We start from the raw sequence: 27,002 nt of genomic DNA, 5'->3' as shown, positions 1-27,002 counted from the left end.
TTTTTTTTTTTTTTTTGCTGAGTGCTTGATTTATGCCATGGTCTAGCACTGGAAAGAATTTCCTCTTGTTGCTGGGATTGGCTTGTCTGGAATGCTTTGTATATGTTTACAGCAAACAATCTTTTAACTAAACTGGAAAAACAACTAACTTAAAAATATCCTGATATCATATTACTTTTCCCATGGCTTTTTCAAATTTACTTTCATTTTTACAAATAGAACTTTACTTTAGGAAACCATTAAGAAAGTAAAAGAAGTAAGAATCATTATTTTTTTGGACTGTTTTTCTGTTCTTGGTGACCTCATTCTATCTTAAAGGAAAGTCCTCATCATTTAATGTTTTACCCCTTAATGTGCATTAGGAACTTAACCAGTTTTAAAAATGCTTCTTTAAATGTATTGTAGATCATTGCTGATATTGCTTTGAGTTTTAAAAATATCAATATCTAAGAATAAAAATTAAAAACAAGTTAAGGATATAAAGATGTTTGAGAAAAGCAGGTAACACATGCAGCTATTACATTTGTCTGCTGCCATTTAAGTTTTTCTGTCATTGCCATTTAAATTTTTTGGCATTTAAATAGCATCTATAGAAGACTTGAAGTCAAAATATGCTTTAATGTTAGCAATCCACTAATTTGCTTTACTTTCTCTGAACATGATTGCCAGTGCTATCTAGATTGTGCTCTACTTGTGACCATCCATATTCTTCATGGCCTTTGTTAGTCAAAGGCTTCCTGTTCCTTTCTTGAAAAAGCTAGTTCCCATTTACAGGCAGGTAAAGGTGATACATTTGTCTTCTCTTGGTTGTCAACTTAACAGTTTGCATCTTTTCAGGTCGATACCAGCAATACTGGAAGGGTGTTGGCTTCTGATGCTGCTGTTTTCCTGAAAAAATCAGGGCTTCCAGACTTGATACTTGGAAAGGTAGTATTTGTTCATTATAACTAGATTATAATGACTATTCAGCAATGTAGATGAATTGGATATAAATTCAGAAAGCTACTATCAAGAAACTTTGATGTTAGAGCTGTCATAGAGGCAGTTACAGTAATGGCCTGGAAGGAATCTCTGGTGCAGTAATTTATTTACTGTCTTGAAAAATAAGGTGTTTTTTAGATTTTTTTTGAAAACAAATTACATTTTAGTGGAATGAAATGAGCTAGTAATAGTACATTTGGGATTTGTGGGGAGAGCAGTACAGAGTAGGAACCTTGCCATTCACTCAGAGTTATCTGTATCCCTACTTCCTCTTTTATAACAGTTTTTAACTGTGCTAAATATTTGGTAAGTAGAGTGGGGATGAAAGACTTAGGAAAGAACACAGAGAGGTGGAAAGTCCCTTTCCTTGTGAGTCCTTATACAGGATATTGAATTATATTTAAGATACTAAAAAATTATAATTTTTGACTATGAAAAATTTTTGGCATATTTAATAACTTGAAAACTATTAAAAATACTATTTAATAGTAATTATTATAATGTACTACTAATAATTAAAATATTTGCAAATAAACATTAAGTATTTCAACGTGCCCATAAAGAATATCAGCTTAATAAGGATCTAAAACTAGTGCTCTGGAGGAAAGAGGATTCAGAGTAAGAACCTGAGTTAGTGAAAAAGGCATTATTCTATAAGTTAGAGCTGGGGTTTCAGTTCTTTTCCTGGTACCTTGAATGTTCTTGAGTAAATCACTTAACCTCAATGGATCTTTGTGCCTTTGTGAAGACCATTAAGTGGTCTTTAAGGTTTCTTTCCACTTTTAATTCTATGATTCCTAAATCTGACTAGCAAAGAGCTGATGTTACAAATTGCAGGGATTTAATTATAAGGTGATTTTTGTTTAAAATATAGATTGATACTCTTTTTTTTCCCCCTAAATTTTCAGATTTGGGATTTAGCTGACACAGATGGCAAAGGTATCCTGAGCAAACAAGTAAGATATAGAGATTTATAACAACATTTTCAAGTGATTCTGAATCAAAGCCAACAGTTTCTTCTAGTTTTTCAAATCATTATTATATTGTATGCTTTATTATTTATTTTTCCTTGAAGTAACATTGTATTATTATAGTTAAGTTTCTTGTGTGTGTTATTAAAAGTCACATATATGTATATCTACTATATTAAGTTCAGTATTAAATTCTAATTCTGTCTTGTGCCTTATAATTTCCCCCCTCTTACCATATTTACCTGCCCTCCTTCCTCCTTCCCTTCTGGTAACCATTAGTTGGTCTTACTGTATAAAACTTTATTTTTTATTGCACTTGAGTGAACTCACACAGTGTTTATTTTTCTCTATTTAACTTATTTCATAAAGTGTAATAGCCTCTAGGTCCATCACGTTGCAAATGGCAGTTTTTTAATACTTTTAAGAATTTTCATTTTACGAGGATTAGGGTTTTGCAAAAAGGCAAGTGTCATAATAATTTTCATGTTATTTCTAGTCAATAGACATTAAAGTAACTACTAAAAGTTAGTGTTAATTTGATGACATGGTCCTCCTGGAGTATCTTAATCTATTTGGACTGTGTGACAATAAACTGTAGCCTGGGTGGCTTCTCAGCAGCAGAAGTACATTGATCACAGATTTGGAAGCTGAAAGTCTGAAATTGGAGTGCCAACATGGAAAAGTAAGGGTCCTCATTCAGCTTTTGGACATCTTATTGTGTCCTTACATGTCAGAGGGGCTACGTGCTGACCCCTTATGAGGTAAGAGTTGTATTCATTAGGTCTTTAGCCTAATGGCTAAAGGACCTCCTAAACTTTCTACCTCTACTAACGTCATTTGTGGGAGTTAGGATTTCAACATAGGAATTTTGTGGGCACATAATCAGACAATAGCATGGAACTTATTTTTCTCATTCAAAGAGACTTTGATTTTTGTATCTTAATGATATCTTGGGTATGTATAGGGAAATAAAATTGGATTTTAAGTGTTAAGATGATATTACTAATTATATTTGGTTAAGATGATATTACTAATTATATTTAGAAGGATGCTCTTGGCTAATCAAGTCTGAATATTTTGCTAAGTCTAATCTAAGACATATGACCTCCCAAATGATTTACACACCAGAAGTAAACCCATAAACCAGAAATTTGTGAAAGTAGATATGGGTATTGAACATCATCAGTGTACTTTGACATTCTCCTTGCTTGGGGTAAATTACGGAGTTAGACAGAATTGAATTCAAATCTTGCTTTATGCTGATACATTAACTGAGCTCTGCCACTAAAAGCTAACTTCCCCTATAGGGATAGCTGAAGCAGGAAGAAACTCAGAAAAGAAATGAGAAAAAGTAGATGAGAGAGTCAGAATACCCAGTCTTTTAAGTAAGATTACAGGCCCATTTGTTATCTTTGTTGGAACCCCTGGGCAGAAGGACCAGTGTGGTACATGGGAAACATAGGAAAATTAATTTAATTTGGGAACCTAGAGTGCTGTGCACTGAGTCAGCAAGTATTTGTTGAGTACCTGTTTTGAGCCAGGCTTTGGAAATACACAGGTGAACATGATGGATGGGTCCCTCTTCTCAGCATCTATACCACAGTATCAACAAGTTGCAAGTTAATTATAACTGGAGTAAAGGCTTTTGTTATGTGTAGTCTGCACCCAACTTTAACACAAAACAGCTGAAAATCAATTGCTTAAACTTCCTCATTTCCATGTTAAGTTTTAAACTGAGACTTCAGATACCAGAAATCCAAGGACCTTTGGGAGAGATTTCTCAATAGTTTGAAGTTAAGTGGTTATATAATTGTATTAGATGCTACCATGATTCTTAGTAGTTTTTCTGGAAAGCAGTGATTGAGTCACTTGAATGATATTTATAATATCCAGAGAAGAGAAGACTTTTTTTCAGATTATATTTTCTCACTCAAATGATAAAAGCATTCTAAACATTATTAAATACTTTTAAAGCATTCTTTGTATAATTTCCACTGTCTGTACATAGCATAATTTATTTAAATATATTTCCATTTATATTATATTTTTTTTCTGTTTTTAATGTTAGGAACAACTTTGGGATCTCTTTTCAATTTTAAAGCAAGTGTGTTTCGAGCAAATGTGCTGTTAAATTTGTTGCTTATAAAACTCTTAGGGTAATTGTGAATTTTATATTTTTAGATTTTATGTATGTGCATGGATGGATAATGCTGATAATACTAATTACTTTTCTTTCTCAGGAATTCTTTGTTGCTTTGCGTCTTGTGGCATGTGCCCAGAATGGATTGGAGGTTTCACTGAATAGCTTGAACCTGGCTGTTCCTCCACCAAGATTTGTAAGAAATGTTTTTTTTTTTTTTTTAAGATTTATTTATTTATTCATACAGAACTGGGGTACAGGCCAGAGGCTCAGGGGCGGTGAGAGGCTTCACCAGAGACAGAGTGGGGAGCAGAACAGGCAGATCGACGAAGTACACTGCTGAGGGAAGCAGCGGGCGGGCCAGGAGAGGTCTGGCTCGCCATGTGGTCTCCTCCGGGGCAGGCGGGAATCGAACTCATGCGGAAGTGGCTTCAGATTCTCAGTGCTGTGCTCTAACCCGCTGCGCCACCAGGGAGGGCCTGTAAGAAATGTTTTTAATTTAAATTGTATTTAATTTGAAAGTGCTATCACATGATTTGAAAAATAAAATCACTATATTAAAAATTTTCCCCTTTCATACAGCTACTTGATATTCTTTCTTAATGATTACTGCTGTTATTAGTTGCTTGTATATCATTTGACTCTCTAGATGTTTTTTGTATATATAAAGAAATGTCCATACACATTCCTTCACTTTGTGTTAATTATAGCATACTTGACACATGATTTTATTCCCTTTTTATAATGTAGCCTGCTTTAGAGATCTTTATATAACATTATAAGAAAAACTTATTTTTTTATAGCTGTATATAGCATTTCCTACTTCTAATGTTTAGCAAAATTTAACTGTTGAACAGCTTTTAGCTTGTTTCTAATATTTTATTATAAAATAATGCTGCATTGAATAACCTTGAACATCTGTCTTTTTACTTTTGTAAAACTATACATAAATTCTCAGAAGTGGAGTTACTATATCAAAAGTTTCTGCATTTGTAATTTTCACATATATAGTAACTTCTGTCTTCCATAGTAATTACATTACAGGGCAGGGAGGGGGACACCCCTGAACTCCTAAACCTGCCCACTCTAAATAGGTTCTTACATCTGCTGCATCAAGACAAAACATATAAGATCTTTGGTGGAAAGGAACTTTAATACAATTAGTGTGAAATACAGAGAAGACAAAGAATATAATTTCTAAATCAAACACTCAAAATTACCCATCCCCTGTGGGTAAAATTCTCCACAAAAGGAATTGGTCCAAAGAGCCCGCCACAAATCTAAAGCACCTTCCTGTGGGACCCATAGAAAAGGGTCAGCATTGGCCAGACCGTCTAAGTAAGAGGAAAAGAGCAAAATCAAAATCAAGATAAACGCTGCCATAATTAACTAACATCCCCATGAGCCCCTCACTCACATCTATTTCAGCCAGTCTAGGACCAAGAAACATGAGCTGCTTCTTCACATGTCTCTCTGCTCCACGTGCCTCCCTCAGGTCACCTTCTCATTCTCCATCCTTTTTCCTCCTTCCTAGTCTCCTCTTCAGATTCTTCCTCTCTCTGCTCAGTTCTACCTTCCTTTGGGTGGGGCAGGGAACCTGGAACCTCCCCTTTTCCTAGGTCCACTCTGTTACACTTACTGTCTAACAATCTACCAGCAATTGGCTGAATGCATTTTTTGCTAACATAGTCAAGCTCTTGGATTCTTTATCAGTTCAATAGGTGACAAACAAATGGAGTGTAAGTATAGTTTTAATTTGTTTTTGTAGTGTGAGGTTGAATAGTTTCTCATGTTTATGACATCTATATTGCCTTTATGTAGAATGTCAGTTTTCCAACCTTTGACCAGTTTTTCTTGGGTGTTGGCCTTGTTCATACTGAGTTCTAGAGGTTTTAGTAATTATGGGTTTCAATTTTTTTTCTTAGTCTTTTTTTTTTAAAAGATTTATTTATTTATTTATCTGGAACTGGGGTACAGGCCAGAGATGTGGAGGGTGAGAGGATTCACCAGAGACAGAGAGGGGAGCAGAACAGGCAGATCGATGAAGTACACTGCTGAGGAGAGCAGCGGGCAGGTCAGGAGAGGTCTGCCGTGCCATGTGGATCTCCGCCGGGGCAGGTGGGAATTGAACTCATGTGGAAGTGGCTTTAGTTTCTTAGTGCTGTGCTTTAACCCACTGCGCCACCAGGGAGAGTCCTCCTTAGTCTTTGACTTGATTTTTTTTAACATGTCATTGTTTTGTATGTAAATGATTTGTTGTTATTTAAATTGTTTCTTTTTCCATATTTAGTAGTTGGCCCTAGAAGATATGAGTATGGATTCAAATTTTATTTTTCCAAAATGGTTACCATATAGAACTAATAAAACTTACTGAATAATACATATTATTACTATTTTCCTTACTGATTTGAAGTATCACCTTAATTACATGCTAAATTCTGATATGTATTTTGGTTTCTCTAGATTTTTTTGTTATTGCCCATTTATCTGTCCATATGCTGGTCTTGTAACAGAGTGGACCCAGGTTCCCTGCCCCATCCAGAGGAGGGTAGAGCTGAGCAGAGAAGAGGAATCTGGAGAGGAGTCTGAAGAAGAAGGAAGCAGGATGGAGAGCCAGAAGGTGACCTGAGGGAGGCACATGGAACAGAGAGACATGTGAAGAAACTGTGCTTGCTGCTTCTTCTTGGCCCTGGACTGGTTGAAACAGATGTTGGGGTGAGAGACCCAAAGGGAGTTTCACTTTGGCAGCGTTTATCTTGATTTTGATTTTGCTCTTTTTCTCAGACTTGTCTGACCATTTCTAACCCTTTTCTATGGGTTCAGTCCAAAAGGTGTTTTAGGCTTGTGGAGGGCTTTTAAGCCTTGCTTTGGGCCAATCCCTTTTGGGTGGACTTTTACCCATGGACTTTTACTCACCCGAAAGGGATTGGCAAAATCAAAATCAGTGAAACTTCCCCTGGGTCTCTCACCCACATCTGTTTCAACTAGTCCAGCACTAAGAAGCAAGCACAGTTTCTTTACATGTCTCTCTGCTCCATATGCCTCCCTCAGGTCAACTTCTGGCTCTCTTTCCTGCTTCCTTCTTCCTCAGACTCTCTTCTCTGCTCAGCTCCACTCTCCTTCTGGGTGGGGCAGGGAACCAGAAACCTCCCCTTTTCTTGGGTCCTCCCTGTTACAATCTTATGTTTTAATTCTCCTATGTGGAATTTGTTTTTCTATTTTATAAGGTCATCCACCCTACCCTACTCTTTTTTCTGAAAGTTTTACAGCGTTTCTTGCTTATTCTTAAATTTAGTGTTTTAAAAGTGTTTGGCCTGTGTGTTAGTAATTTAACTTTAGTTTTGTGCTTTTCTGCACTTTTTAAGTTTACGTACAGTCTTAAAGAGCTCTTATGTTGCCTAAATTTTTATTTAAAAAATTATTTAAAAATTTTTTTCAAATGTAATTCATTTGACTCTGCAAGCAGATAACCATAATAACTTAGACATGCAATTAAAAGTTATCATGCCCTTGTAACATAGAAATCTTAAGTTGGGTTTTTGTCATATTATTTAACAGGGCCATAAATATTTTTTGTTTTATTCAGGTTCTTTATCTTGATCTCAGTTGTAATAGAACTTCTACTATAATACTTATATGTGTTAATTTATAATTGCTTATGCATATAATAGCACAGGTAGTTTTGTTGTATTTAGAGTTATGTCTAGTAGGGTAATGTAAAATAGTGCATAATAGAGTATTCTGTGTTCATTGACCATCATTGGTTAGTGTGAATGTATTTAAATCCAAAATCTTTTTCTTTTACTTAATGTGAAGATTTCCTTCATGTATGTTACTTTCTTTTTTAGCATGATGCCAGTAGTCCTTTGCTTATCAGTGGACCCTCTGCTGCTGAGCTTCCATGGTCTGTAAAAGTAAGTATTTTGTGACTCTTCTCCTTGTCTCTACTTTGCTTCTTACCCTCATAACCCTCTCTGCTTAAAAGTGTAGGAATTTTACTTTGGTTGGGAAAATCATGAACAATGGTGGGGTTTTTTTCATGTTATTTAACTTTCCAGGATTTTTAGAAAGTGTAATGTTATTATTGATAGAAAGATTTGCTTTGGGATAACTGGGAGAAATTAACTGGGAGAAATTTTTCAATGGCAGTGATTTTCTTTTTGAAATTTGAGTTTGAAATGTAACTAATACCATAGAAAGTCGTAGACTGTTACTAACTAGTTGTATATGCTTATAAAACTCACTACCAGTCTAGAACTGTTTAAGTGAGAATATTAGATTATATGCTCTTCTCAAAACCATAAAGGAATGGATAGGATACTGAACTCTTGAATGGATTTCCTTTTAAATTATTATTTACTATTATATATATTATATATATTATTATTTACTATTATATATTTTCATGGAGGCAAAATGGGTTTTTTAATAATATTTTAAAAATTGTTATTTGAGGACCTTATTTTTATAACTGTGGTTAAGTCTTTTCACCATTATTTAATGTGATCTTTTTAAAATTTTATAGTCTGAAGATAAAGCCAAATATGATGCAATTTTTGATAGTTTAAGCCCAGTGAATGGATTTCTGTCTGGTGACAAAGTGAAACCAGTATTGCTCAACTCAAAGTTACCTGTGGATATCCTTGGAAGAGTAAGATATTAAATCTTAAATGTAATTTTTATGTAATTTGATTTTGTCTACTAGGAACACTTGTAGATCATTGTTTAAAAATATACAGATTTTATTTTAAAGCTGTATTACAGAATTTTTTTGTACTCTGATTTAATATGTAAAATTATTGCCAATTAATCCCTGTTTTTGGTTATTCTCTTATAAATATGAGTGTGTGAAATTAGCTGTGGATGTCTAAGCCCCTTAAGTAATGTAGTAGGTCCTATTTGCTTTGTATTGTATACTCTGTCCTCCCAATTCCTTGACTTAATTTCTGGAGAGCCACGTCTGTATCATCTAACCTTATCATATGGAATCCTTTCATCTCATTGAATCACATTTTGTTCTCTAGAACTTCCTGTCTTTCTAGATAATTTTTCTTAGATATTTGCAAGGTAATTATTTGACATCATTAAGATCTTTAAATCTTACAATACTTTAGTTTCCCCATCTTTTGAATTTACTTTTTTCCTTAGCCAACTTGAATTTGTTTTGTCCACAATTTCTTGTGCTTATCATTTATCCTTAACTCCCTTTGACATGTTATTCTAACTTCCTGCCTGATGAGAATCCTATTTTGCATGAAGAGAATTTTCTATGTTGTCAGTGGTTGCATATGGACTGCTGAAGAAATCTAATAAGATTGGTATCATCATCTAATTTCATGATCACTGACTGGCTTTAGCTAGGCTCCACATACTGCCAGCCACTCTTGTTCTGTTCTCATACTGATTTCTTTCTACCACTTTTCATGATTCAGATTTTGTCTGCTTTCAGTGCTCCAGCTCTTTCTTTCTTTCTTAAAGTCAGAATTTGCAGTTTTTAAAAAGATTTATTTACTTACGTGTACAGAACTGTGGTACAGGCCAGGGTTGCAGGGGCAGTGAGAGGATTCATTATAGCTAGAGGGGAACAGAACAGGCAGATCAAAAAAGTACATTGCTGAGGGGAGCAATGGGCAAGACAGGAGAGGTCTATAGCACTATGCAGATCACCTCGGGGTGGGGATTGAACTCACACCTACCTAAGTGGCCGAGGCCAGCTTAGGCCAGCTTTGCAGTGCTGCACTTTAACCCACTGCACCACCAGGGAGGGGCCTCCAGCTGTTTAATCCCTTGCTTAGTGTACATAGGTTCAAATACTGGCTGTACCATTTCGTAGTTGTGTGACCATGGGCAAATCATTAGGAAACCATATCTCAATTTCCTAATCTTTAAAATGAGCTTAATTCCCAGTTTATAGGGTTATAAGAACTAAATGTGATAAAGTGTGTGAAGTACTTAGCACAATGTTATATACTCATTGAATGCCAGCTGCCATGATAATGATATTAATGACTACTACTATACCACTAGGAATGGTACTATTAGGCCAGGGTTGAGTAGGTTACATAGTCAATACTTTTTATTTAAAAGCCACTTTTTAAAAAAAAATTGAAATAACATTATTATAAATTGTTTGTGTTTTAGAGGTATAGGGTCTCCCTCTTCATGTTAACTACATGGCATCCATGACCAAAACACCCATGTCCTCCACTATTGTTCCTTGTGCTCCTTCCCCACTTTGCTCCCACCACTCTCCTAACCCCTCTGGTAGCTTCAGTTCTATAGTTGGCTTTCTAGGATTAGTTGTTATTTTGGCTTTATCTTTGATTGATGTTGTCATAAATATGTGGACTATAGTGTAGTCAAGTAGTTGACTTTCTCCTTCTGACTTACTTAGCATAAAAAAAGCCACTTTTGCTTGTTTTTTTTTTCTACTAACCATTTCTCTATTGTGTGGTCAGTGTGTAATTTCAAAACTACAGATATAATGCTTTATAAAGATATATACATACACATACATATGTATATTTTAATTTTTTCTTTTTATACTAGCCTCTGTAACTTATCTATCTCTTATCAGTACACTTTCTTTTCCTGCCCCAAGTAAAATTTCACTCATTGACTTGAGTATCTTCTTTTTGAGTATTTAACATAGTTTCCTAGCTGATGTAAATCATGGAATCCACTCTAGATTGAGGTCAACTCTTCCAAGACCTTTTAGATTTTATTTTATTTTTTTGATAAAGTCCTGAACATTAGCTGGTCAATGATTGATAAAACAATATTAATCAGATATTTCTTTTGTATGATTAGAGTTTGTAGTGTAAGAAAAACAGTGATGGATTTAGTTAGAATTCTTTACATTGAAAACTGATTTTGTTACTTAATAGTTGTATAACCTAGATAAGTCATCTAGCTTAATTTCTAAAATAGGATTAATAGTTCCTCATGGAGTTGTTGCACAGATTTAACTGAAACAATGTTTTTGGAAACCATTGTAATGTTTGCAACTACTGTGTACATAATTGTTTTCATACTTGAAAGGAATGGTTTATCTTATTTAAAATTTTTTTATTTATTTTATTTAAAAATTTAAAGAAATTTACATTTAAAAATACTTGGTATTAAGAATTGTTTTATTTTATAGTAATGTTAATATAGCATATATTATAATAGTAGTACAAAAGATGATTGTCATCATTGAAGGTTCTCAGAGAAATAGGTATTCCATTGTTTAGGTGAAGCTCCCTCCCCCCTTATGTATTTGGTGGTTATAAGTACTTATGAAATGAAAGAACATTAATTTTTCATTTTAAGGTTTGGGAGTTGAGTGATATTGACCATGATGGAATGCTTGACAGAGATGAGTTTGCAGTTGTAAGTATCTTTTTTTCTTTTATCCTATATAAAAGTTGCAGTTTTAAGTATCTTAATGCTTTTAAGATCTTAACTATCTTAATGGTTTTCTCAAGTGAATGTTTCTCCCTTTTAGTTCATCCTAAAGGAAAAGTATTTCCCTAATGTTAATTGATACGAACATTTTACCTAGAATTAATAGGTCATCAATAATATTTTAAAATAAATGTATAATAGATTAATAGGTCATCAATAAATATTTTAAATAAATGTATAATAGAAAGTGTGAGTTTTACCATCTTCATTTTACTTGACTTTTAAGATATACTGGGAATACTTTTACTTCAAGCATACCCCCAGATTTTCACATTACTTCATTGAAGGAAAATATGATTTACACTTTCATTTCACTTCATTTATAAAGATAGAGAATGTTTTGACATCTGAAGTCACATCCTTAAAACTAGAGAGTTAATTCTAATTAAAGTTGAATTCATTTTTTTCCCTTAAAGTTTAGAAAAAAACTGCTGCAAACTCATAATGATAAATCTTTAATTTCCCATTAAACTCTTATTTTGAAATTAGGTTCTGTTAATTTAGTGTTGCTGTTTTATTTTCTTTGACTGTTTAATTTGTTGCTACAGATTTCATTATTTAATTTCTTCTGGGTTGTGCTCCTGTTTTTGTGTTTAATTTCTTCTGTGGTTGTGCTCCTTTTTCATCCCAAATTTAAAGTATTTTTGTTACTTTTATTTTTTATTTAAGTGGATTTTATCTAGCTGTTGACTTCTTCAAAGAACCATGTTTTGGATTGACTTGTCCTCTGTTGTATTTTGACTTTTTGTTTCATTCTTCTTCAGTTTTTGTTTTAATTCCTTTTAATTTCTGAAGATAATATACTAAGTTCCTTTTTCAAAATCATCTTTAAAATTGAAAGTGTTTAAAGGACATATTTTCACTTGAATACTAGTTTAGCTGGATTCCGTAGCTATTGGTATAATCACTTTTTAGATAACTTTTAGTTTTCTGTGATCATCTGGAAATGTTTACTGATTTCAGAGTTGCTAAATTTGCTTGGTTTTTGTTGCTCTTGTATATGCTTTTTGTTTTTAATATTTATTTCTTTGTGCATACAAGAACTGGGGTACAGGCCAGAGTTGCAGTAGGTTAGAGAGGATTCACCAGAGACAAAGCAGAGACAGAACAGGCATTTTGAACAGTGGTGAGACAGGAACCGTCTGTGGGGTCATATGGGTGAGCTCCCTGGATGACTGTGGGTCCAGCTGGTGCTGCAGTCGTTGGCTGAAGCTTGTTAGGCAGATAAGAGATCAAAACAGGGCAGAAAACAGCACAAGGGACTATGGTGATGGTTCACTGTGTTTTATTGATGATGGGAATTTTATAGAGCATACACAATGATGTAAAAGATATATATATAAATAATAATAACAATATAACTGGAACTTAATCTTTAAAATTTCTGTTTAAAAACATTTGTGAAGATTTTCTTTGTTACCAAGTTTTGTTTTTTTTTTTTTAATTTGTTACTTCCTTACATCATTGTCCTTTTCACATAGTACTTGGTTTCTCCCTTCAGGAGTAGTCCCCACAGTACTCCTACTGATGTTTTTTGAGTTTGGGGCCCTTGGGTTCATTCTGGGAAAGGTTTCACCAGAGCTCCCCTTTTAGCAGCACATGGTGAGATTCTTCACAGACAGTTATATTTAAAGAGAAAGTTTATTAGAGAGAGACAGGAGAGGAAAAGACATTGCATAGGTGCAAGTGGGCAGGAATAGCTGCTCCTGAAGGGACAGGTCTGCAGAGAGAGACCCGCATGGTTGCAGTCAGGTGGCCTTAGGAGAGAGGCCTCTGCTTAGGGGGTCAAGGCAGAGAAGTCCTGGCATGGTCACGGGCAGGCAGGAGGCTGCTGCCCTGCAGAGGGAGAGAGGGGGTGGAAAGAAGCACAGGTGGGCACAGGTGGGCAGAGGAGCGGCTGCCCCATGCTGGTGGAGAGACTGCCCTGATATAGACAGCTTCTCTCTAGGAGGGGCTTACGCCTGGTGAGCCTATGTTTGCTGACTTTGCAGAGAATCTGAGAGGATCAGAGATTCCAGAGTGAGCTTCATCTCCATCTTCATGTCCTTATCTTTACCTGGGCACCAGGCACCTGGCTTTGGTGCCTGAGGATCTTGATTTTATGGCTGTGTCAATTGCTGCACTAGCCCCTTCTCCTTATCCCCGTTGTGTGACTCAGTCTTGTGGTGCCTCCCCTGCATTCCTTCCTCCATCACTGCCACCATAGCACCAGTGACCCATCACCATCATCCCAGTTGCTTTTCCCTCCCTAGATTTGATCCTCTACTCTCCTCCTCCCCTCCTATATGCCTCAGGTCAGCTGTTAGTTTGTAAGTTTTGTCTTTTCCTGACCCTCTTTGTTCATGTTACTCAGCTTTTTACCTATTTAGCATACATCCCCTGAATCTGTTAACATTTCTATTTAGAAACTATTAGACCTCTATCTGCACTGTATTGATTTTATTGTTTCACTTTAAGTTTGTCTTTTTTTGTCATTTCATACTATCTATATTCCAAAAAAACAAAATGTGATGTGCAGAATACATATCACATCTGAAATAATTATTCAGAAATGGAAATTTAATGAGAGTTGATGTCATAGATTCCTAGTCTTTTTTATTTTAATTAGGGTGATAGGAAGTCTCAGGGGATGACACCCTCTCATAAGTGTCCTCACAAAAAGGACACTTTTTTTGTAACCCTTCTCACAAAAGTTATCTACATATCAAGGATTGAATAAGAGTTTATGATATGTTTTTGGGAAAGGTGTTTTTTTAAAGAGATGTAAACTACTATCAAATGCTAATATACTAACTTTTATACATTTTTTTTTCTGTTAAGAATATTGGGACAAAACATAACCATTGGTAAGATGTATTGAGAGATATTTCTTCCCTCATAAAACAGATTAAAAATTTAAAAGTACCGGCCCTCCCTGGTGGCGCAGCGGGTTAAAGCACAGCACTAAGAAGCTTAAGCAACTTCCGCATGAGTTCGATCCCCGCCTGCCCTGGAGGAGATCCACATGGCGAGGCAGACCTCTCCTGACCCTCCCGCTGCTCCCCTCAGCAGTGTACTTCATCAATCTGCCTGTTCTGCTCCCCATTCTGTCTCTGGTGAGTCCTCTCACCCTCCGCATCTCTGGCCTGTACCCCAGTTCTGTATGAATGAATAAATCTTAAAATAAATAAATAATTTAAAAGTACCATTTATTTTAACATAGGATAAGTGGGGAGTAATATTATCCTTACATAATGAACAGTAGTATATGTGAAGGTAAGCAAATAAATATGGTTATCTGTCCTGCAGCCTTTTCCTAGGCTACTTCTTTTTCTTCTTCTTCTTTTTTTTTCAAGATTTATTTATTTATGTATACAGAACTGGGGTACAGGCCAGAGGTGCGGGGGTGGTGAGAGGACTCACCAGAGACAAAGTGGGGAGCAGAACAGGCAGATCTACAAAGTACACTGCTGAGGAGAGCAGTGGGTGGGTCAGGAGAGGTCAGCTGTGCCACGTGGATCACCTCCGGGGCAGGATCGAACTCACGTGAAGTGGTTTTAGCTTCTTAGTGCTGTGCTTTCACCTGCTGCACCACCCGGGAGGGCCCTTTCTCTTTTATCAGGGAGTACATGATTCTGTATGATATAGTTTCTGGTGATTTTAACCTTTATCACTAGGTTAAAGTGATGTTTGCCTCATTTTTCTGATATAAAGTTACTATTTTTCCCTTTTCCTACTCTATAATCTGGAGAGATAACTCATGATATTTTTACTTTGTAATCTGAATTCATGTCTATCCATTGTTTTTTCCCATTCTCTTTTTGTAAGAGAATTTAGACTGAAATGATCTAAATTTTTAGTAGAAGCATTTGTAAGGTCACCATAATGTGAAGAGTTTTTGACACTTAGGAACTAATAAAGGACCTGTACTCCACTATATGTTAGCATGTTCACATTGTATTGAAATTAACTTGTTATATTTTTTTGTTGCTTCTCTTTTGGTATAAAAGGGAGAGATCTTTTTACTTTCATATTTTAAGTGATCAGCGCAATGCTTAGTTGCTAGAAATTTATCAGTAAACATGTTGTTGAACTACATAAAGAAGAGAAATTTACTACTTGGAAAACCTGACATTTTCATTGCAGATGAAGTACCTTAGCATCTGAGTTTATTAGTTGCAAAGTTCAAAAGTGGATTGGTGAGCAAGTAAGCTTTTAAAAAACTCATAAAATAATTGTTCTCAAAAATATTCTCCCATAAGCAACATGAACATCACTGTAGAATTTATTAGAAGCACACATTCTTGGGCCTTGTCCCAAACTAACTGAATCCAAGTGTTGGAGTAGGGTCATTTAAAATACTTGTGGTTTATCGAACTTTTCAGGTGATTGTAATGACCACTGAAATTTCTTTCTATGCTCTTAAAATGCTCCCATTTAAAAAGCATAAAGAATGAAAAAAAAAATCAAAGTAAGGTGCTACTGTTAATTAATTGCATCATTATAACTGAATTCCCTCTTCCCTTACTATCCATAAGTAAGTTTAAGTTTTTCATGCTTTTAATTGAAATAAAAAAAAGGTACTCTAAATTCTTCTTAGTTAAGTGTCGATATCTGTAAATGCATTTACAACTACATTGAAGTTCAAAAACTAGTTGGAGGCTGTATTTATGTGTGTGCGTGTATTGCATCATTTGACTTAGTTGCTGTGCTGTGTTTGTTTCTGTGGACTAGGATAAAGTACAAAATAATTAAACAGAAATCACAATCTGGAGGTATAGTGTTCACTCTCTTTTATTTGGTGGAAAAAATTTTGGCTTCAGTTTTGTCAGGCAAACAATTTTCAGGGCAACATGAAATTAAAACTTTTTTTTAACTTTCAAAAAATGTGTTGTCTGTTTGCAGCAGATGGCTGACAGTGCTTTTTTGCTTCTAGTGTCCATTCTTCCAGGAAATGACTCCCATCTGTAGCAGGAGCATTGTTGACCTTTAATGCATATTAGTCACTTCTCTTAGTCAGTGCCATCAAGTAACATTACTGTATTAAGAATTTAGTTGCAGGTATGTGCTCGCCAAGAAATAGAAAGTTTGTGTTTTTCTGAAACTGAAATTTAATTCTTTAAATCAGTTAGTAAATGGGGACAGGAAATTTCTTTGTTTGGGTCAAATGGTTCTAGGCAGTCCCAGGACAAACATCATCAAATAAACTGGAAAATTGCTAGAAAAGCACATTTTTGGACTCAACCCCAGACTTACTGATTCTAGAATTCTTGGAGTGGAGCCCAGAAATCTGTACTCTAACAAGCTATCTAGAATAGTTCTGATGCCTGCTATAAATTTGGGTACCAAGGGGTTAAAGATTTTATTGCCTGTAGAGAGCAAGTTATTGTAAAATTATCTGTGCTGATCATACCTGGAAAAAACAAGAGCTTTGTAACTAGAAGATCTTGGTTTGAGCCCTATCCTGTCACTTTAAAAAAATATATTGGTTAAGTTACTTGGCACTTCTGAGCCTTTGTTTCTACATTTGTAAAACATGAGTAATCAGAAATCATGACTCAGCATTGTTAATATTAGGTGCTCAATAAATATTAATTTATATTACTTAGAATTAATTAATTTATATAATACTTAGAATTAGAAGTAAATTTCCTTTTGGAGAGAATTGTAATTTCAATGGGAAAGAAATTAAGAAGAAATACACAAACTTCCCCTAGATGCTATTGAAATCTTTCTAGAAGCTCCAAGTTGCTTTGAGTAATTTCATACATTTGAAAGTCTTGAATTAGTTGCTTTGAAATCTTTAAAATGGAGGTGTATAGCTTGGGATATTTTATATATGCAGGTTGTCCTATTTTGTATAAGTGGTTTGTGTATTTAATAATTAAAAATATTTTTAATAGGTAAAATTTCTGAATCATTCTTATGTTTCAAAATTTATAGTACAAGAAGATACCCAATGGGGAAACATAATCTCAGTCGCATCTTTACCCCCAACTTCTCCATTTATATCTACTCTATAACCAGCCACTTTTCTTAGTCTTTTTTTGTTTCTCTTCCTAGAATTTCTTAGAGGAAATATAAATAAATATGAATAATTATTTTTCCCATAACACAAAAGATACCACACTGTAATAAAGCACTGGCACACTGTTGCATGTATAATTTTTCATGATTAACAGTATACCTTATGTCTATTCATGTAGAAAATTACATGATTTTTTTTCCTTGTCAACTTAATTGAGGAATACTTTACAGATAATGAACTGCATTCATTCTAAATATGTAATTTAATGAATTTGTACAATTGTGCGTACCTATTAAAGTACTGCCCAGTTAAGGTGCACAATTTTTCCCATTAGGAAAAAAAAAAACTTTATAGTGTTTTATTGTATGGATGTATGGATGTACCATTATTATTTTTTTTAAGATTGATTTATTTATGCGTATAGAACTCAGAAGTCAGAAGTGCAGAGGCTGTGAGAGGAGTCACCAGGGACAGAGCGGGGAGCAGGAGAGGCAGATCAATGAAGTACACTGCTGAGGGGAGCAGTGGGTGGGTCAGGAGAGGTCTGCTATGCCATGTGGATCACCTTCCGTGCCTGGGATCAAGCTCACACTGAAGCTGCTACGGCCAGTTTGCAGTGTTTCATCCTAACCAGCTGCTCCACGAGGGAGGCCTCTGTACCATAATTTTTAAATCCAATTTTCTATTGATAAGTACATGGGTGCTGATACAAACAATTCTGTAATTAATAACCTTTTTCAAACAGTATTTCCTTTGTTAGCCTAGTAAGTCTGAAGATAGATTTCTATATATGAGGTTGCTAAACCAAAGGTGAAATAATAAATTTAATAGATGTTGCCAATTTGCTGTTCATAGGCTCAGTACTGGTTTAAACTCCTAGCAATGGATAAGAGATCTTATTTGCCCAGTCTAGCAAACTGGATTTTTGCCAATTGGGTAAAAAACAATATTTTAATATAGTTTTACCTTGAAGTTTTCTTACAGGTATTTTCAAATGTTGAGGGATCATTTGTAACACACACTTTCCTGTAAACTGTTTGTACGTGTTCCTTTTCTATTTTTCTATTGGATTTTTTTTTTCTTCTCCTAACTTCCAGGAACTTTTTTTTTTAAGATTTATTTATTTATGCATACAGAACTGGGGTACAGGCCAGAGGAGCAGTCACCTGAGACAGAGTGGGGAGCAGAACAGGCAGATCAACAAAGTACACTACTGAGGGGAGCAGTGGGTGGGTCAGGAGAGGCCTGCCACGCCATGTGGGTCACCTCCGGGACAGGAATCAAACTCATGCTGAAGTAACTTTAGCTTCTCAGTGCTGTGCTTTAACCCACTGCGCCACCAGGGAGATCCCCTAGGAACTTTTATGTATTAGTGATTAGCTCTGCAATTTCTTTTTCTTTTTTTTTTTAACCAAGGTAATTGCTTATGACATTGCAATAACTTTAGCTGACATATGAGTGTCTAAAATTTTGGCTACTAAGGCTATCTTCCTAAACATTGCTTAGCTTTGATTCCTTTACTTTTCTCTTTCTTCCCTTTCGTCTTTTTCTTTCTTTTTCTTCTTTTCTTCCCAGCCTGATTTTTTTAACTTCATTGTACAAAAGCTAAATATGTTGAAATTTTCTTACATTTTGATATAGTTACACCTACAAGATGAAACACACTCAGATTACATGTCCTTAAACAACTTGAAGATGTTTTATTGTTGAACAGTAGTCAAATCAACGGGTGAATGTTGTTAAATTACTTTAATGTATTTGACCCTGGTTCTTTTATTTTAAAGGCCATGTGTTTGGTATACTGTGCATTGGAGAAAGAACCTGTGCCAATGTCACTGCCACCAGGCTTGGTGCCACCTTCTAAGAGAAAAACGGTCAGTATATCAGACTGTATGAATTTGATCTCATCTTTCGCATTATCAAAGGAACTCTTACCACCTACTTTAACCTACCAACCCACCATTAAAACAGGTAGATTAATCACTGTTAAAAGACTTTTTTTTTTTTTTTAACAAAGTGCATGGCTTTTATCAGTTGATTACTTGGTGAAGATAGAAACATCAGTCTAAATCAAAGATTTGGAGCTCCCTCTGGTTGAACTCACGCAATGTGATATCACAAAGACAGATAATCCTCCTGCATTTGCTCTTAGGTCATATGGCCATTTTATTGGCATTCCCTTGGTGTCCCTAAAGGTGGAGATAGCTAATATGGCAAGCTTTCTCTGACATAGTTAATAGGTGTTTTTGTTTGTTTAATCTCTAGCTAACTCTTAATTCTTCAGTTTCAACTTTTCCAATTTGGGATTGTTGAAGACTTTTTTCCTTCTTCATCCTTTAGTTAGTTTGGTTGTAGCTCAGAATGCCAAATGAAATTATAAAAGCTGGAGATTGAGAATTACCTGAATATTTTGTTAATACAGACTATCCCAATCACCCATATATACATGTTGTCATTCACAAGCCAAGAGTTAATTGTGCTTAAATTTATTAAAAGATGAGAAAGTAAAATGTAAAATAGTTCCAACTAACCTGTATTGTTCTTAGATAATATTTTCTTCTCCATGGTTTTGATTGGAGTGTGATGGAAGCGAATACACAGTTGCTGTAGTTTGTAGGTTAGAATTGTTCTTAATTTGGGGCAGTTATGGGTTGAAAGAGTGACATTTAGAAGGTTTATTTTGGCAGAAATACTATATATATATATATATATATATATATATATATGTGTGTGTATGTATGTATATAATTTTTTCTTTCCCTACTATAGTGGGTTGTATCCCCTGCAGAAAAAGCTAAATATGATGAAATTTTCCTGAAAACTGATAAAGATATGGATGGATTTGTATCAGGATTGGAAGTCCGTGAAATCTTTCTGAAGACAGGTTTACCTTCTACCTTACTAGCCCATATTTGGTAAGACTATTTAAATTTAGATAAAAAGATTTGGTTTTGTGTCACTTCAGTTTTTTGTGCTCTCATTTTTAGTCATTTGCAAATAGGACAGTTTATCTTTGTATTTAAACCTGAGCATTTCTCTTAGATAACTGGCAAAAGCTTGAGATGGATTACCTGAAGTTACAAGATTAACAGCATTGCTTAATTGTTATTAGAATTTTAAATCGTATCCTCTGTTTTTAATTTAGTTTAATTAATTAAACTTAAACTTTTAAAGGAGAACCCACAAATACGAAACTTAAACAATATAAAAACGTCTTCAAGGTATATACCTAAAATTCTTTAGGGTGTTTGCCTGCTTTTATCCTTGCACAAGAATTACACAGTTGATCTTTAAAAATGATAAACTTTAGTTTTAGTTTGCAGTTCCAGTGAATTGCACATTAAATGATACGATAATGCTTTATAAGTGTGCCTGCTGCCAATCCACCTTACTCTACCAGAGATTTATCTTGAAACTTTCAAATGGCAGCAAACATCAGAAGTGGAACCAAATAATTAGAAAAATAAGCTTAGAAAGTGACAATAGAGAACAGTAGATAAGCTTTAAAAGGAATAAAAACTCAAGTCTGGGCAAGGTTAAATGTGTATAACTAATAAAACTGCCCCTTTCAATTGCTTAGTCTAGGAACCATGCCTAATAAATGGCAGTTGTCATGGGTTTTACATCTTGCCCAGACTTTTTATGTGTTTTATTTTTAATTCTCATCGTCACCTTACAAAATGGGTGTTGTCTTCACTTTATGATTAAAAAAACTAGGAGAAGTTAAAAAATACTGTCCAAGATCACAAGCAAAAAACAAAACAAAACTGGAATTCAAGGTTTCGTAGACACCATGACCTGTAGTCTTCGTCAGGCCACATTGGTTTTCAATGAATCAAACAGATCAGGACTTCACAAAGCTGAATTTTCAAAAAAAAGAAAATGGAATAAAACATTTGCTGTTTCTCTTCAAGTGAGTTTGTAAAGCTTTCTGGATTGCTGCCTCTCCTCATGTGATTTCCATTGGCAGTTGTTATTTCCGCTTTGACTTGTTGATCCTCTGTCTTCCTACTCTATTACAGGAAGTCAGCCGACATGGAAGTGTTTTTTGTTTTAGAATCATTCTAATGTCACTAAATTTGTTAAGGCTTAGATTTCATCTTTAACATCTTTAAATGTTGCAAATCTTGAAAAGTAAGAGAATGTTGGTTCTTTGACTCAACACTTCTTTTACTCTTGCATGGCTCTGGAAACTGGTAAGAAAGCACAATGTAAACCCTTGCTCAGCACCAGGGTGAACATTCTCTCTTTTTGCCTCTTTAACTGATTTATCTCTTCGAACATTTGAGGGAGTGTTGGGCAAGACACCAGTTGGAGTGACTTTGTTTTTTCATTCAACAGATCATTTAAAAAATGATGTTATTTTTTTCTCTACATTTTTTGAATGATAGTTGTGGCATTTATATACTGTTCATTTTGCTTATTTCTACAGGGCATTATGTGACACAAAGGACTGTGGGAAACTTTCAAAGGATCAGTTTGCCTTGGCTTTTCATTTAATCAATCAAAAATTAATGAAGGGCATTGATCCTCCTCACAGTCTTACTCCTGAGATGATTCCACCATCAGATAGGGCCAGTATACAAAAGGTAAGAGAACTTAAAAAAGCTGACTACATTAACAAAAAGGAATAAGTGCTATATCTGATGACAGATTCAATTTGAATGGAGAAATGAAGAAAAAAAAAATTAGGAGCAGGACAGTATTCTGTTTATAGTTTAAGTTTTTGCCTATAAATATGCTTGTATGTCTTGTATAATATTTTTGGACTGTTGCTCATTACCAATCATTATACATATGTCAACCGTATTTCCAGTATTACAATTGAAAACATGCGCTGTTTTTCCTTTCTTGGATTTATAAATCAATTTTTGTGAATAGGTTGTGAAATTTAAATAAAAGTTATTAAGAATTAATTTGTGGTTTATTTGATGACTCACTCTTAAAGAAGATAATATGAATTTGAAAACAAAGTCTAGTAGATTATGATTTCTTGGTATTAAACTTTACAAAAAAAAAAAAAACCCAAAGTAAACACCATGTTGAATATAACTCAGTATGGTTTTTGCTGTTATAGATGACCCTCTGTTCTTGGACATATGGCCAAATTCCAGAATAGTGGGAAGCAAGTTATAGTTATTTTTGGTTTCAGGTCAGCAATGGTAATTTTCAAAATTACATTGTTTTGGCCATATTGTGCCTTGATTACTCTCCTCTCTAGAAACTTTTCCTGTTATAGTGCAAGATTTATGGTATCTTGGCTTAATAAAGATTTATAATGACTTACATATTCTAGTATCTACTTGCCTTAAAAATGTAAACTGTATTTTTACTACCATTTTGTATCATTGCCATAGTGATTCTTTAGAGTCATATATAATAGGAGTTGTAAAAGTTGTGACTTAAGGAGGCAGTTTTTAATGTCAGTTAAATATCTTGGTTTTGCATTAATTTTGTCACATAGGTTAAAAATCCCATTTTAACAAACCAAGTAGAAGTCAAAAATTGGATTTTTTTTCTAAGTCAACTTAATGGAAATTTATAGTCAGCACATATAGAATGTACTTGTAAGAGTTTTTGAAATATTTGATTGTTTGCTTTCTAAGGGTTTTTTTTTTTTTGAGGGGGCAAGCATTTTGTGAATTATTTGAGATTTCTTGTGATATATAGAGAATGGGTCCCCTAAGTTGTGGAGAAGGCTACAGGTTACATATTTGTATTTATGCTTTTTAATATAACTATCTCAGTTATGTAGGCTGTATTGTTTCGCCCTTTTTTTAATCTATGTAGACTAATTTTTCTCCATTTGCTGCCTTTATTTTAAATATACTAAATTTTCCACTGACACAATGACAGGTATAACAGAAATTCCTGAAGCAATATTCCTGAAGTTTCAATAAGATTAGATACTTCAGGTTGCAGCTGCTCTATACAGAAATTTTAATATAATGATTTCTGTAGAGTCCATTCACTAGAGCACAGACACCTTTGTCTATCACTTATTATTAGTCATTAAAATGGGATTTTTGCTGTTGTCTTATCTAGTAACAAAAATTTTTAACCTTAAATAAAATCTGCATTTGTTTTGTCTTTCAAACAATCTCTTCTCTTTATAATATGACTTTTTTTTTAGTACTGCATTTTTTGCAGCTTTGACTAATCTTTTTTTGAATGTTGCTTTCCTTTCTGTGTTTTTTCTAGTTTGGACTATTTTTTCCATTCTGCAGCACTCTGCTTTTCGCCTTTCTTGTACTGTCAGTTTCTTAACTACTCTCTCAAGGTTAGAGCTTTACTTTATGCCTTTTTAGCATTACAGTTTTTGGTTTACAAGATACACTTTGATATTACAGGTTTTTTATGAAGCAAAATTGATGCAGAGAAACTATCTAAATAGCATGCTTTTGTCATGTGTTACTTTATCCTTGTATGCTTTTTAACTTGTCTTTCATGGGTTCTTTTGTTCCACTTAAACTAACCAATGTGTAGATTTTGTGTAGTACACAAAATAGTGTGAGATAAGGTATTTGGAAAGAAGGGGATACACTACATTTTTCTTCAGATACCCTTCTTATATTGCATATTCTGTTAGCCGGTAGCATATTGTTTTATTTACTTATTTTTATGCTTCCTGATAGGATACCATTTTATTGCTTTCGAATGGGAATTTAATTTTGTGTCAGTAACTGAGAAGTGACACGAACTGTACTAACTATAGTACACTAATCTTCTAACTTGCTGTGGTATTACCTGCGGACTTATTAGAGATTAAAATTATTTGTCTCTTTTTATTTGATGATATTTTAATTTTAATAGTGAAAGTGTCAGATAAGAGGGGTTTTTTTTGTTGTTTTTTTTTGGAGTGACAGAAGAGGTGTGAAAGTCATGAGTTTTGTGGTATGCTTACACCTCTGATAGCAAATTTCTCAGTACCATTTAGATGACATAAATTACTCTTGGTGATAAAAGTGAGACCAAGTGCTAATTTTTCATTTTGTTCTCCTATTAAAATGTCTGGCCAGGTTTAGCTCATAGGTCAAGTTGAAACAGAGTTAAAGTCCCGTAGTGAAGACTTGTCATATTCAGAGCTTCATGTTTCAATTTCTAATTTAATTTAGGATAAAGTCTATTGATCAGTGAAGCATAAGCAAGACAGGTATTTTATTATAAACTTGTAATTGATAAGAAGTTGAGAAGTAGCACTGATTGAATCTTGATAGATGAGTTTTGGTACTGAGAATCAAAACAAAATATCTGAGGACTTATATGCAGTAAGAAAGAAATACAGGGAATTGTTTACTAAATTTTATTGATGTACCCATTTGCCAAGTTGGCTTTTAGGGTAGTGGTTTCATTTACCTAAATGCCCTTAATGTGAAAGTGCCTATCAGTAAAATAGTATTTGAATTTTATCTGAAGATTCCTGCTCAAATTATTTATTATCTTTTGGGTTCAGCTTTACACAGTCATTTAATTTTTGTCCTTAGCTTTAAAATGGGGTTAATAATAATCTCTGACCTGTCTACAACTTCAGATTAATTTTGAGAATTAACTAATGGGTGTGAAAGTGCTTAGTAAATGGGAAGCTATCTGGTAATGTGAAGAGATATGGTATGTTGTGCATATGTAGGTTTCTTCTGTTGTGTGAGTTGCAAATATATGTTAAATTCACCGCAACACAAGTATTAATACTAAGTTTTATGTTTTACGAAGAAGGTCTTCAGTATATCTTAGTTTTATATATACAGGTATTAGCTTTATTATTTCTTAATGACGATTGTCGTATTATTTGTCAATCTTATAGCATTGTGTTTAGATCAAGTGTTTGAAGGAGCATTTCTTTTTTTGCTCTGATTTCAGTCAGCAATAAAACATCAACAGTAGTTCACAAAAAAGACTGAACAAGGGTAGACTTCACATACATAATTTATTTCATTTTTAAAGTGGGCAGGGCAGAGATTATTTACCTGTTTTACAGTGAAGATCAAGCACTAGTAAAATAGCAGAGCCAAGAATAAACCTAGCAGATTTTCTGACTACAAGTATCATTCACATATAATTTATACCAATTTTAACATGTTCATTACTGAAAGAAAACCATATGTAAAAGATTTCACATATGAAGATAGTTTCACGTTTGATGAGGTTAATGTTTACCATATTATTCCTTAGTAGCTGGTTTTACTTTAAATAGATTAGACACTAAAAGTATTTAACAAAATTAAGTATTTATTGAATCTAGTAAAATTAACCACCATTATAATTCTGAGATACACAAAAATTTCTGTAATTACACTCTGAATAATGATATAAATTAGGTAAATTACCATCTCTCTCCATGAGAAATTTATACCTCAGAGGAGTAATACTATAGTTTATGAGACTGTAATCTGCTTTACTGCAAGTAATGGACAAGCTAAACTCAGGATACTGATTGGTGATACCCATTATATTTAGAACAACAACTTTTAGAGAATTTAAGTGAAAATGTCTTAGTATATAACTCTGTGTATGTGTTTATGTGCGTGTGCAATTGCATTAGCTAATGTTTTCTTAAATATTAGCAGTATAGTAAAATACATAATATATTTGCATACTGTTAACATTTTTAATGCTTCATTAATATATAATCATAATGTAAATTTGTGAATTTTTTTTTTTTAGAACATCATAGGGTCAACAAGTCCTGTTGCAGATTTTTCTGCTATTAAGGAGCTAGATACCCTTAACAATGAAATAGTTGACCTACAGAGGTATGTAAAATAAAATTAAAACTGGTTATATAAATGCACAGCCACACACGCACACACACACGTTCTTTTTTGCTTCTGATGTGTAACTTGGTACATGTTATTTTACTAGGTTAAGTACCATGTTTCTGAATTGGGAATCAAATGTAAGTTGACCTTTATTTACAGGATTCACATTTTTTCTTTTGTAGCACTGGAAGAAGAAAAATCACTGCCAAAAATACAATGGTGTACATCAATGATAAGATACTATTTGGTTTTAGGATTTAAGTGTATCTTGGAATTAATGAGATCATTTCCCTCCAACTTCTTTTCATTAAGTTTTTAAAAAACTTTTTATCTTTTTTCCTTTTTTCAGTAGCAATGCATTATAACATTATGTGTTTCAGGTGCTTTCCTCCAACTTTAGATAATTGAATAACTAGGAAAATATCATGATTTAGTATATTTTGTGGGAGGCATGTTAAATGCACACAATATGCCAAGAGTTTTCATTTGATCCTCACAAATATCTTGTTATTTGAGATAGTTATTGTTTCTGTTTTACAGATAAGAAATTAAGAATCTTAGGTTATTTTGCCTGATAGTATATAAACCAGTAAGCTGTAGAATGAATACCTAATCTCAGGGTACTTGATTTGGTGTTGAATCTTCTCTATACATAGGTACACCATGTGGAGCAGACTTGAATATGAATAGATTTGAAT

At 34.0% G+C, this 27,002-nt stretch overlaps 1 protein-coding gene across 2 annotated transcripts in view; it reads left to right on the top strand.

The window, feature by feature from the left end:
* EPS15 (epidermal growth factor receptor pathway substrate 15) overlaps positions 1 to 27,002 on the top strand; it is a 106,582-nt gene that overhangs the window by 23,843 nt on the left and 55,737 nt on the right. For both annotated transcript variants that reach the window (XM_004678995.2, XM_012722318.1), the window contains exons 3-12: positions 838 to 927; positions 1,890 to 1,937; positions 4,193 to 4,288; positions 7,941 to 8,006; positions 8,618 to 8,743; positions 11,407 to 11,466; positions 19,333 to 19,422; positions 20,318 to 20,463; positions 21,981 to 22,137; positions 26,210 to 26,298. In XM_004678995.2, the coding sequence (XP_004679052.1) occupies positions 838 to 927; positions 1,890 to 1,937; positions 4,193 to 4,288; positions 7,941 to 8,006; positions 8,618 to 8,743; positions 11,407 to 11,466; positions 19,333 to 19,422; positions 20,318 to 20,463; positions 21,981 to 22,137; positions 26,210 to 26,298 (968 nt within the window). The remainder of the gene's footprint in view (positions 1 to 837; positions 928 to 1,889; positions 1,938 to 4,192; positions 4,289 to 7,940; positions 8,007 to 8,617; positions 8,744 to 11,406; positions 11,467 to 19,332; positions 19,423 to 20,317; positions 20,464 to 21,980; positions 22,138 to 26,209; positions 26,299 to 27,002) is intronic.

The sequence above is a fragment of the Condylura cristata genome, unplaced genomic scaffold, assembly GCF_000260355.1.
Source record: "Condylura cristata isolate star-nosed mole 26May11 unplaced genomic scaffold, ConCri1.0 scaffold00008, whole genome shotgun sequence".
Lineage (NCBI taxonomy): Eukaryota > Metazoa > Chordata > Mammalia > Eulipotyphla > Talpidae > Condylura > Condylura cristata.
The sequence above is the reverse complement of the archived record's forward strand: the minus strand, read 5'-3'. Positions and strand labels throughout refer to the sequence as shown.